The 13942-nt window shown below is 37.9% G+C and overlaps 1 protein-coding gene and 1 long non-coding RNA gene across 2 annotated transcripts in view; one reads left to right on the top strand and one right to left on the bottom strand.

The window, feature by feature from the left end:
- The window catches only part of LOC143209156 (uncharacterized), a 321762-nt gene that overhangs the window by 31134 nt on the left and 276686 nt on the right, over window positions 1-13942 (bottom strand). Inside the window, exon 11 of the mRNA XM_076424475.1 lies at window positions 9925-10035. Coding sequence (XP_076280590.1) covers window positions 9935-10035 — 101 coding nt within the window. The 3' untranslated portion in view covers window positions 9925-9934. The remainder of the gene's footprint in view (window positions 1-9924; window positions 10036-13942) is intronic.
- Window positions 723-1890, top strand: LOC143209157 (uncharacterized). Its single transcript, XR_013009054.1, has 3 exons — window positions 723-960; window positions 1029-1097; window positions 1708-1890. It is a non-coding gene; the product is annotated as an uncharacterized LOC143209157 (long non-coding RNA).

Raw genomic sequence — 13942 nt, 5'->3', positions numbered from 1 at the left:
ACGATTTATTTGACGCTTGTATTTGTGACGAGTAACTGGAAGAGATGAAAATCACATGTATCTTTATTTGATATCTTTATTTGATTTCAAATACACTGAGATGTTGATGCGACATTGCCACGTCGTAATACATATGTAATGTAATACGAGGAACGTATTTACATTTACAGTGACTTTCATTATTATTCCATATTCGGATACTCTAATAAGGACTATAACAATTGTTTAAACAAATACATTTGTATTATTTAAACGATTGGTTAAACAAACAATTTTTATTATTTAAACACATGTTTAAACAAATAGAGTTTCATTATTTGGACGATTGTTTAAACAAGTACATTTGTATTATTTAAACGATTGTTTAATCAAACAAATTTTTATTATTTAAACACATGTTTAAACAAATAGAGTTTCATTATTTGGACGATTGTTTAAACAAGTACATTTGTATTATTTAAACGATTGTTTGATCAAACAAATTTTTATTATTTAAACACATGTTTAAACAAATAGATTTTCATTATTTGGACGATTGTTTAAACAAATACATTTTATTATTTAAACAGATGTTTAAACAAATAACTGTTTATTATTTAAGCAATTGTTTAAACAAATAAATTTTTATTAAAAAAATATATATAAATATTTATATTTTTTTATTTTGTACATACTTATATATATATATATATATATATATATATATATATATTTATAACAATATATTAATTTATGTATATATCGGGGACCGTACAAATAAGCTTACGCGACAGGTGAGCGACCGTCGCGTTGCATCGCCGTGGGTTTACGTCAGTTTACGTGTAGTGAAGTTAGTTTAGCACATGCTTGTGCACGTGTTTGTAATAGAGTATTCCAATTAATAAAAAGCGTGTGTAAGTGATTCGGTAACTTCAGCCACCTGTCACGCGATTGTGTTGGTGAAATTTGTCACTGTCACAGGTAAGTTTTTATTTTATTGATATGATATATAATTTCCATTATTTGTAACAATATGTTGACATTTTCAGGTAACCTGTCAATTCCTGATTTCCGATGACTTGGTATTGTGTTGGTGAAACTTGTCACTGTCATTTCAGGTAAGTTTTTATTTTATATTTATTTTCTCAGACATTGAAACATTACTGACAAAAGGAAAATTAAAAAATATTATTAGGTTGGAGAGAAAATTCTAACGTATTTTAACTTTAACACTAATCCTACCAACAGCGGTCAAGATGACCAGTTCCAGATTTTTTATTTTACAATTAGAAAGTTAATAATACTGATTTCATAAGAAACAATTGTATAGATATCTGTAGTAGTGCACATTTTACAATAGGAGCCATACAAAGTCTAAATAAAATCAATCTTATCATTTTTATAAGGGAACATGTGTGTACCAGTTACTTTTGAGGCTCGGTAGGTTTAGCGTTAAAGAAAACATTTGATTCAATTTATAAAAATACATGTTTAATATTATTCAATTATATAATTTTCATTATTTGTTACAATATGTTGTCATTTCTCAGATAACCTGTCAATTCCTGTTTTCCCATGACTCGCTAGTTAACATGTGTTTTGATTTACAAGCAAAATTACCTGTTTATTTAAAATACGACATAGCTTTCCCTCCAACCTAATATATTCATGCTAAAAATCTTCCCGTTTATTGGACAATGCTTTTCACCAAGAAATTCTAATTTTTAGATGCAGCGAAGATATCCAAAACATCAGTTCATCAGAAAGAAAATAGTATTTCCATACAGATGTGACTTACATTAGCGGAGGACCATGGAAAAAAACAAAACAGTTTCAAATTATTAACACAAATAAGTAGAAATGATTTATACACCCTGCACAAATTATAATAAAAACATATCATTAATAACATATTATTCCTTTCTTTTAACAACTCCTTGCGTTATTTATTAAATTATTAATAATTTAGTATAAATTGTATAAATTTATGCACAAATGTAAAATTTATGTATTCAAACGAATAAAAATTATTAATAAAAATAAATAGAGATAATTTATACACCCTGCAAAAATTATAATAGAATCTACAATTATCGTGTTATTTAACGAGCAAAAATTGTTTTAAAAATTACTGACAAATATAAACTGAATTACTTTATTAATAACATATTATTTCTTTCTTTTACCAATTCCTTCCCTTACTTATGACTTGTATGTATTTAGTTAAATGCATCTATATGGTGTGAGGTACAAAATTAAATATTGACAATACTTCACAACTTTTACAATATTTCGTACATAACCGTGGTAACGTTTAACCTTCAAAAATAAGAAATTTTAGGAGCCTACAAGCTCCCCTTGTTCTATGAGCTCCACAGTTTTTAAACCGATCATTTGTACATTTAGTGTTACGATTTGGCAACGTCGCATCAAGATGTATTTGAAATCAAATACAAATTACGATTAAAGATACATGTGATTTCATCTCTGAGAAATACTCGTCACGAATAAAAAAATTGAATAAAGTATCTTGCTACGTCGAGCTTCAAATACATCTGAAGGTTAAGATGAAATCGTCCCATTGAAATCTCACAGATACATTTCCAATAGCCAAAATCTGACGGATACAACCGCAAGATACACGGTGGCGCTGCTTCGACTCTCAGATAACTGTGAAAGATACACTGAAAATTCTCACGCTGTATCTTACGGATAGTGCCTCTTGAATAACTTCTCGCCGCTAGAGGCGTTGAATACGCATACGCAGTTACTTCGAGCTCAGATAACCTACAGATGTCAAATGAAATTTTTTGGAGAGTATCTTACAGATACACTGTGTCGAATATGTATTTCAGGAAAATAACTACAGATAAAAGATAACTTTCATTTATCTTTTATTTGAAAATTTTAGATACATTTTTGCCCATCTCTGCCTGTAACCATGGCTGGCACGTGTTGCCTTTTGCCAACATTTACCGAATTTATATAGATTTTCTGTTATTTTTACTATAATAAAATATATAAAAAAAACTTTGTAGAAACCCCGCTCATATTAAAATGCACTAAGAAGGAGAAAATAATTTTTTTCCTGGTTCTCCATAAAATACCGAATCCAGTTAAATAATTAGTAATATTTTTCCCCAAAATTTTAAGCAATTAGTTCAAAATTTCTTGTGTTATAAAATTAGTGTAGGAATAGAAGAAAAATTTAATATAAATTTAAATAAAATCATGGCATTAGTGACGATAAATAAAAGCGTGGAGCACCCACGAAGATTACTACGTCAATATAGTTCAGCGCTCCACGCTTTTATTTTTATAATCACTAATGTGTCGTGATTTTATTTAAGTTTATGTTAAATTTTTCTACCTATTCCGACACTAATTTTATAACAAGAAATTTTGAACTAATTGCTTAAAATTTTGAGGAAAAATATTATTAATCATTTAACTGGATTCGGTATTTTATAGAGAATTTTAATATAAGCGTGATTTTTTAAAAGGTTCTTTTATATATTTTATTTTCTACTTTTATTGTCATCGGAAGCGTATACAAAATTTCAGCGAGATTGGACTATGGGAAGAGGTTTAAAATTCGATTACAAGATTTTACGCATACCACAGCAACACGGCAAGTTAATATAAGCGTGGTACATAATATGTTCTCGGATAATTTCAATAATTGTAAAATATTGTTGATCTTTTTTCGCTTCGAAAACATCAGTGAGATTATACGAATTTAGTGACAGAACTTTTTGCGTTCAGTTATTGTTTTAAGAAACATTTGCTAACACACTCGCGGCATTTTTCTGTTTCAAACGAGTCCAAACACGATATTGAATCCTATTTACAAGAACCTCGATTATCAGAATCGCTTGGTGGAACGCGAGTGTCCAACACTCAAACTGTTCAGTTCCTTTAATCCATCTGCTGCTTTAAATTCTACCTACTCATTTTTACCATGATTGCATAAAATCCGTAGTTCAGTCGTGCGGAATTAAAATGGCGACTATGAACGACCGAAGTGAAAACTCAGGAGTCCCGTATGAACGAGGAACGCAAAAATTAACCGCCCGTGTTAACTGGCAGGAAATCGCGTAAACGTTGACCCGATGGGAAAACGTTTTTTTTTTGTGCTCTGTCGAGCAACATTTTGATCTAGTCGCGGGTCTTTTGATCGTGTCTCCCCCACCGTTAGGGGCGGATCTAGCAGACAGCACGAGTCAAAGTAGACTGGCCACAGGATTTAATGAGGAATCCGCTTTGCCCACTTTTGCCCCGGGGGTAATTGGCACTTCGCCCCGTATTAATTGACAGATTCATTCCGGCCCTTTATCGCGATTATGAGAAATTGACTGTAGAAAACGGGGTTACTGTTAATGCCCCGGCCATTTGCAGCGTTTCGTCCCCTCGGTAACCGCATTAAAATCACAGTCGAACTTTCGAATCGAGTTTCTGCGCGAGGATTTCGATCGGTCCCCTGATCGAGAACGAGCTTTGGCTCGCCGGTGTTAGGATCGGACAGTTATTCCTGCTTTGACGCTAGATAAAAGTTCGATTTTAATCGGGATCGGATTGTCCGGAGACTTTCCGACGCCGACAAAATAAATTTCAAATGAATAACTGACCAGGAACTTCTGCAAAACATGCTCTATGATTTACTACATTAAATGTCATTGATTTAACAGGGGACTAGTGTCACACGCCGATATTAATAAAATTTATACATGATATAGATTGTGGAAAACTATTTATGTGGTCGGAAAATGCTACAGATTTAACAATTATTGTTCAATGACAAAAACAAAAAAATTCCAAAACCAGGTATCTCCTACTTTGGTACATGTATTACGTACGTAAACTTATATTGTTTAAACAAATAATTTTTTCTGATACAAATTTTAAGAAATAGTAAAAAATCGTTCGATGAAATTTTCAGCATGTGTGTAACTACTATATGTAGATTTACAAAACATGTATTTTAAATTTTCTGTAAGGGCCCTAATAAAAAAGTTTTAAAAAATGATTAGTTTATTTTTGCATGTAACCTTGTAAATTATAATTTTTGGAAAATCGTTTCTGCATACCATTTCGTAAACCAATGCTTCTAATTGATTATAAAAAATCTGGTCGTTTGGTACAATTATAAAACAGTTATTCTATTTATTTTAAAGGGCGTACGAATACTTTTTACACTTACTGTATCTGCTAATAAGCAAAAATAGGGTTCTCACCCTACCTTTAAGGGCTATTTTCTCCCTCTTAACACGAATGTCAGGAGCTAAAAAAACTGTGAGAAATATTTTTCAACACACTCTATCCTGTATAAACATAAAAATCCGCGTGTTACACTTGGGTAATGTCCCTTGCGAGTTCAAAGAATCCAGGCTTCGAAGGTCTCGGGAATGATTCATCCGAATGCGTCTCTGGCATTATAAGCAAAGGATTTCCATAGTAACAATATTTCTCGAACACACTAGCGCAAGGATTAAGGAATGCTGGGTAGCGGGAGGAATCGACGGTGAACGCGATGAAAATTTATGAATTCCCGTTTAAAGCCGGTCTGCGTCTCTCGAGATAGCGGCCGGGGTCCGGCCCGGTAATTGGATTAAACCGATGAATCACGGTTGTTAAACTGTTTATCCGGCGGATCAGTGTTCTTCCAGATTCCTTCGTTTCCTGTTCGAGTGCGTGGTAACTCGAGATTTCCTCGCGGAAGTCAAACATCTGGCCTGATCCCCGACTACTGCTGTTGATATCCTCTGTTACAAAGTCTGCTCGACTGCATTGCGACACGGGATAACTATAATCTTCTCGGCCAACTACAAATCTTTAAACAGCTGCTATGCTCGCCAGGATATTACAGCTGCTTGAAAATATTCATTGTTTTTCTTTTGTCTTCAGCTTGTGGAACGGTGATGTTTATCTGAATTGAGAAACGCGAAGTGAAATAAAGTGGGTAAAATCATTTGAAAGCATCGTTATTAGATGAAGTCTGTAGTAACAACCGCGGCCTAGATCTTTTCCATAAAACTCCTAACGACGTCATAGAACCATCCGACTAATGAAACTCGTCTTGATTCGAGTTTGCCAGGCCGTTTCTCTGGCGAACGAATCGAAAACTGTAGCGAGGGTCCCGAGAAACTCCAAACACGAATAAATTACAGCTTCATCACAAGGTCCTTATCAGTGGCTGCGAAGCAGGATCGTTAAACCGAGTCCGGAAATTATCCGATTCGACGTAAACTCCGTGAACGAACTGCGAAACCGGGTCGTCGGCCATATCTCGGCTCGTTATCTACCGTTATTACATCACCGGTCGCCATTTTTCGTCTTCGGGGTCATCGTGGATCCACTCGCGCCAGGTTAACTGTACCTAGTATGTATTGTACAAGCTGTCACAAAAGTGTTGAGATAAGCGACTCTGAGATGACTGATGGTTTCTGAGAGTCCCATATATTTGGCCCACCATGTAGAGGGTTCTCAAGCATGTCAGAGCTGGAAGACCCAAGAAGGAAGCTCTAGAATTAGTTGGGTCTACTGATTTCTGACCGAGCTTTACATCTTTAAGCGTTAACTTTACAAAAACCGAAGTTCCAGGTTGCAACGTGATAAACTACCCTTAGAAAAATTATGTCTCTCGAAGTTTCACACCCTTGCAACGCCCTGTACAGCTTAACAAAGTACTAGAACCGCAAGACCGAAGTAAGAAGCCCAGGACCACTGATTTTTGACCGAGTTATACATTGCCAAGTGTTAACTTTACAAAAACGAAGTTCCAGGTTGCAACGTGATAAACTACTCTTAGAAAAATCATGTTTCACACCCTTGGAACGCCCTGTACAACTCGGTAAAGTAAACACTAGAACCAGAATACCCAAGTAGGAAGCCCTAGCCTTGGTTGTGACCACTGACTTTTTAACCAGCTGTAAATTCCCAATAAATCGGACCGTTCGCAAAATCCTCAGATAAAATAAACAAAAATGCTGAGTTTTTTGGGGTTCTGTATTTTTGTACGGTCCATCGAGGGGCGTGTCGAAGCCGACATCGGCGGTGAATGAACCGATATTCATAATTCAAGCTTTTATCGGGAGGGATACGCGTATTGCGAGGGGTGTAATTTCAGGATAGTGGCGGAGAAGGAAGCCGGGGGTGGCCGCTCCACGGAAACGATAGCTTACGCGATCCAGCCTGCAACGCGGTATCTCGCCTTCCGTGCTTTCATTATCAGCAACCATAGATCACCGCGTGAGCTCCAATGACATTGCGTCCGTCCGTCCATCCCTCATCGCAAAACAACGGGCAACGATCGCGGAACATCGTCGTCGACGTGAGCCCACCACCGACGATGCACGGTTACTGTGTAGACACTGTGCGAACACTATGCTCGCTGGAGGGAGAACACATTTTCAGGATGGTGGAAAACGGAATTGACTAGCGGAAGCTCTGCGGTGCCAGGCCTCTATCGGGTGATTTTCGATGATCAGTCGAATGGGGAGCAATCAGGGAGGGTGCAAAATACGGGGGGTGCGGGAGCGAAGGTTCAGGGTTGCTCAGTTTTAGCCACCAGGCGATTCATATTTTTTAGAATCTAATATTATTATTCAATATACTCTCTATACTCGTGTATTGGAAAAATTGTCGAGACATCGAAAGAATTTTTCCAGTTATTATTGCATGAATTCAGGGTTTTAGGATTTACTTTTAGCCACCAGGCTTTATATTAGATGATTGCATAAGTTTGTACCCGATTTGAAAATAAAATGCAATGGTTACATTTTAAAGAATACAACTTTATTAATCAATTATACATACAGTCACCATTCTTTTCTAATCGTACAAAATTTAACCAATTTTTAATTTTAATTTAAGCAATCTTTGACCAAATCTTTAAAATTTAACCATCGAATTTTATTTTCAAATCGGACACGACTTATGCAATCATTAAATATTTTTTAGAATGTATTATTATTATTATTTAATATGCTGAAGTGAACTGAAAATATTGTCGAGACATCGACAGAATTTTTCCAGTTGTTAATGCATGAATTATGGTTCAGAGTTTTAGCCACCAGGCGCTTAATATTTTTTGGATCGACAAGTTTTAGATTCTTCTGTGTTCTTGACAAATTTAATTTTTGTTCTTTGGAACCCCAGAGTTATTAACCTGTCAACAGTTTAAGAAGTTTATTATTCAATATACTCTATGCTATATACTCAAGTGAACTGGAAAAATTGTCGAGACATAAACAGAATTTTTCGAGTCGTTAATGCATGGATTAACGGGAAAATTGTTTCGCTTGTCGCGGCACGCAGCGACGCGTGAACACCTTGTAATTTGTTCTTCATTAAAGCGTCACCGTATTCTTCCGGTTTGCAGGGTGGCGACGGAAGCCGCCGGAAGATTTCGCATTAGCCGGGGAAGTTCGCGCAACTTTGTTATGGCTCGATGGGCTCTCGAGCGGCCGTCTGGAAACTCATCTGAAACTCGGATTAGGGTACACCGTTGAACAAAGAGATCGAAAAAAGCGTCGGGGAACAGTGGCCGAAAAAGAAACAGCCCGGAGAAAACAAGAAGGACGCGCAAAAGAAGAGAAAACAGAGTAGAAGTAGAAAAATTCGTATAAACAATGGCGGGAAATTAAAATCTCTGCTTCCGGTGTAGCGCGTGTGTCGATTGCGATTCATATACACGGTTAAGAAAATACAATGGCGGTCGAGGTAAATAAACAACACTGCTGGGGAGAAAGAGATGGAGCCAGTAAACGAGCGAGCGCACGGGGAAATTGAATGGAAAACGAGGCGGAAAATCCGCCGTGTAACGTGAAAGGGAACTGAAAGTGAACGGAATCACAAATAGAGGGTAAACTGAGAGAGGAGATCATAAAGTGGTGAAAGGGGCTAGAGAAGAAAAGGGAACGATTACAGGAGAGAGCACCGGCGAATGGCGAACCACGCCACGGGGGGAATAGAAACAAAATCCAATGGGGCTGAACTACTGGAAACGGACAAAGAGCAAGGCTACGACAAAGAATCTAATTGATCATGTAACCGTGGATAACCTCGTTTGCTGGAGCTAACTGGCGAAATGGAGAGGTCAAGGTGCGGGCGAGAATTGAGAAGACACTGGGCTTGGTCGAATTAAATCAGGTTAGCGGAGTGCATTTATTTCATAGTTGCGACTGTAGAGTATACCAGTTGGGGGAATTGGAATGTTCTAATCTTTTATGCCATCATGGCAGAAACGAATAGGTGAAACACAAAATGGATGAACCATCAGATGAATATTACTGGTACAGAATTAACGATCACACAGAATTATTATGAGAACAATTCAATTTTTATGTAATTTCCTTTCTTGCAACTGATGAAGACAATTTTAATTTTGCATAAAAATCCACAGGCTACTTTTCATGATTCTTTATCATCGTAATAATGTGCGAGCTAGTAGGATAATGGAAAAGCGCAATAAAACATGTTTTCGTATCAAGTCAGGCTAGAGGATTGCATTTGGTGAATTGGAATGTTCAATTTTTTTATGGTGAACGAATAGCCGAAACGCAAAATATAAGCACCATCAGATGAATATTACTGGTACAGAATTAACGATCCAATAAAATTATTACGGGAACAAATCAATTTTTACGTAATTTCCTTTTGTTGCAAATGATGAAGACTTTTCTATATTGCACAAAATCTACAGTTTTATTCTGAATTTTATGAGTTTGTCAAATAGATACGTTCGAGAAAATACGAAATAATGTGCGTGGATATACTAGAACGAGAAAGGAGCTAGTAGGATAATGGAAAAGCGCAATAACACGTTTTCGGAGCGGGCGAGTCGAATCTTGAGTCCGGAGTTATGATGAGGGGGAGCTCTTTGATAAATATTTACGCGTGACGGATCGCCCGGGGGAACATTTTAGCCCGCAGAAATTGACTCACCTTAGTATTGTCATCTGGAGAACACGTAGCTCATCGTTAAGTGAATTAGCCACAGGTTGAGGAACGCCCTGGAGACTCCGTTGCCATCGTGCACCGCCGCGGGCAGCTCCCCTGGATCGCACAGAGAAAATCGGGGTAAGAGAACGGATTAACCAAAGGTAGCGGGCGCTTTTCTATTGTTCGGACCAAGATCTTTCTTCCTTGTGAAATCAATTTCATCGCTCTATTAAAACACAAATATCCGGCGAATCCTGCGCGAAACATGCCCCCGGTTAACATAGCCAGATGAGCGGTTTCGATATATATTCTAAAATGTGCTCAATCGAACGGAGCGCGTTATTAAATTTAATCCGTTGATTAATCGAGGCAATGCTTTAATACATGTTGATCGTTCTCAATCGCTTTAATGCGCGTTCATCTCTTCTAATCTTCGGATTTCCTCCGGCAATCCATGTTGTAGACTCTGCTAAACTCTTGTCTTATGGTATCGAATAATTACACTGCGGATTTCATGCATTTATGACAAGAATAGGTGGATGTAATTTAAAACAGTAAAAACATTAGGACGATTTACGAGAACATGCATATGTTACTTTCAATTTATTACAATTGTTAAAAATAGGAAGAAATTTTTATATGGTGCCCGCATCTTGTAATTGGCAAAGAAAATTTTTATTTTGTATAAAGATCCGCAGTCTACTAATAACAATAGTTAAATCAGTTTATCCACGAATTTACGAATTTCCATCAACACGGACATAATATTATTCAGTCACAAAAGAATAAGAATGAGAAAGTCGAGAGGCATAAATTTTGTGAAATTTATCAAAAATTCTTATAAGACGCGAGGTAATCCCGTCCGACAGTGTCCGGCTGCCTGTGGACTGAAAATTGCTTTCGCACTCCCATCGAGGAAACATAAGTTACTCGTTCGTAAGCATGATTCAAAGGCGGAGGCCAGGATTCAGCCGGTGGAAAGAATTATAGCCGGTTTGCGAAATCAGGACGTGAATATCGAACCACGCGTTACAAACTGCCTCATAACTGTCCTGACCCATTCCGTTCTGACCCTCGGCACATTCTTCTCCCTAATCCCTGCATAGAAATGACTGTTCCGTTCCGTTCTACACGCTCTTAAATTCTACACGAAACTCGCTACCTGTTGAAACGCCGCGCCGAGCAAGAAATACGTCGCGGACGTCTCACGCGATTACGCTCGAAGGATTACAGGTGCATTTGCATCGGCACGCGTGCGCTGTCCACGTTCGTACATTCGTAAATGTATGTAAATTTTGTAAATATTTCTGTACGAGTACAAATATTATATGTTAGTTATGTGTAGACTGCGGATCTCTATGCATTTATGAAGAAATTATTGGGTGAAATATAAGTCGGTAATAGATTAGAAAAATTCAAGAATATTGTAATGTTGTTTTTAACGTAACAAAGTCATTAAAGGATGAAATCAATTTTCATTCTGTTCCTGCTTCCCACAATCAATGCAGAATATTTTTATTTCGCATAAAGATCCGCAGTCTAATTAAAAAGATACGAGTAAGCGTGAAAGAGTGACGGGGAAGAATTGTGAAATTTTTATAAATAAATACATTTTCTTAAAAACACAAACATGAATTTATTATCACAAAGCAAGTGAGTAATAGTTTTTTCCTTAACCCAGTTGAAAAATACAGTACAATATCTTAATATACAATAATTTTCAGACGCAATTATTTCTTGAAAATGATCTAAAATAAAATCGAAACGTCGAAGTTTATGTGATAATTTGCAAAATTGCTTTTACATATCAAATGATCGAACCAGTGCGCCGATAGCATTAATACATGTTTCATGAACTTATTAGTTTATGTTTCAGCAAAATAGTTTTTAGTTTTTGTGATCGTAAATATAAGTTTGTATGTTAATTATTAAGAAACAAAGGTGTAAGTAGTTTACTGTCGTTCTTTCGATCAAATGAATTATTTGTTGCGAGAATTGCCATTTGGTCCACAGTGCGGCGGTTAGAATCGCAAGAAAAAAGAGAGATTTCGCAAAGTGCGATCAATTGAGCATCCTGGTCCCCATAGATCCCGGTGCCCGTAAATCACGCATTCGTATAATATTTTATTTTGCGAGCCGTGGCCGTGGACAGGCTTGTAAACGCTGGTTCGGTATCCAGCCAGCTATCCAGAGCTATCCCAGCTAGCTAGAACGCAGGGCCGCTCGTGCCTGCGACAAGAACACATTTGTCATTTCATTAATGGTTGTTCCGTCTATAGGTTTTCTGTCAGGCGCAGCCCGCCGCAGCTTGACGTATTTTGGTGGCGTCCGTTTAATCGCTCTTCGACCGAGTTACGTTTCCTAGATAATAGTTCGAGGCCCCGGGCTTTCATGAAATTAGGCAGTCCTTATTAATGGCTCTTTACACCGCGTGCAGAGAGCCCCCGAAAGCAGAAGCTCTCTCGTCCTCTACTCTTGGTCGCTCGTTCAACCGGAAACGCATCCTTCAGCGAGAGACTTCAGGCCTCCAACGCCGACGGTTAACCGCAGACAACCGAATTTCCCTACACGATTTCGCCAGCTATCGCGATTCTTGCCTCGATCACTCAAAAATTCTCTTTCTTGATCGATGGAAATCTTCGATAATATTTGTTCAGCTTGTGTCTGTCAACGATTCCGATCATCAGATCACTGGACGGCTTCCTGTTGCTCTTTTATCGTTCGTTTCCCTATTTTGTATATTTTACTGTTGAATTTTATTCTACATTTTCAACATTTTTGGAAACCTTTTTTAAAGTTGCCCACCGAGAGGTGAGTCGAAGGTGTTCATCGAGTTTAAATTGGAAAGAGGAGAATCATCTTTGAACCATTTTTCCACGCTTCTGAATAATACTAAAGAGAACATCGAACCAGTTTGTTTTTGGTCGAACTATCTAACCGTAACTACCGTAAAAGTCATGGAGCCCAGATTGAGATGGAACTTAATCACCGGTGTCCGAGATTCGAGATTCCCGCTCGTTCCAATAGCCGAGGCCGCATTGTCAAGCTTCCCAGACCAGTGATTATCGATCATTCGATTCTTCGGGAGGATCAACGGCACGTCCTTCCGATCCGCGGCGAGATCGAAAACGTGCTCCTGGCCGTTGTCCAGGATGCCTCTGGAATCTGTGTCTCTCTTGATTCCCTTTTCCGGCGAGTTGCAGCGCTTCTTCCTTCTTCCCCTCGCTCTCTCTTTCTCTTTCCACCGTTTCGTTTTCTTCCCGGGGAATTTTTCAATTCGATGCCCCCGGTGTCTCTCTTCTCTTTCATCGTTCATCCCTCACACCCCTCTTTACACCGGTGGTTTTTCCCCGGTGAAATTCTTCCCCTTCCGGCATTTCATCGACTGTCTCTTTGATCTTTCAATTTTCCACGGCCGCGTCGTCTGCCTTCGAATTTCTGATTTATCCCCGCGATTTCCGCGACATTTGTTTGCCGCGGCACGTTTTTATTTGCCGCGACACGGCCGCAAACGTCTTCTCCGCATTTCTATTCCACTACGGCTCTTCCTGTTTCATACTGTTCCATACTGTTTCGTCCTGGCGCGCATCCTGCCGAATTTTTCCGCGTGTCCAACTCGCGATCGTTCTCAAGCCCCTTCAGCAATTGGTCGGAATTGTAGAGAAAATACTGAAACTTTTCTATGGGGGCGTACAGGGTGTGGCACGTAACTGTCGCCACAATTTTTCAGTTACTCAATCAATATTTAGTCGGTTACACATTGAAATATAAAAAAAATTTAGAAACTATTTTCTACGATGAAAAATCAAGGTCACCTTGGCTGTTTTACATGGCACCCTGTATGATTGACTTCGTAGGGTTATAGGGTAAGGTTGCTCAAGTCGTGCCCCTTAAGGAAAAAACCGTATAAAACTTAGGATTTATCAGATAGAAACTAAATGTGTTATTGAAAACTTGTGTTAACATTGTTGTCATTTATTATAACGAAATTAGAAAATCTATATGCTTTCACGTAAAATAA

This window comes from Lasioglossum baleicum, chromosome 5 (assembly GCF_051020765.1).
Source record: "Lasioglossum baleicum chromosome 5, iyLasBale1, whole genome shotgun sequence".
NCBI lineage: Eukaryota > Metazoa > Arthropoda > Insecta > Hymenoptera > Halictidae > Lasioglossum > Lasioglossum baleicum.
The sequence above is the reverse complement of the archived record's forward strand: the minus strand, read 5'-3'. Positions and strand labels throughout refer to the sequence as shown.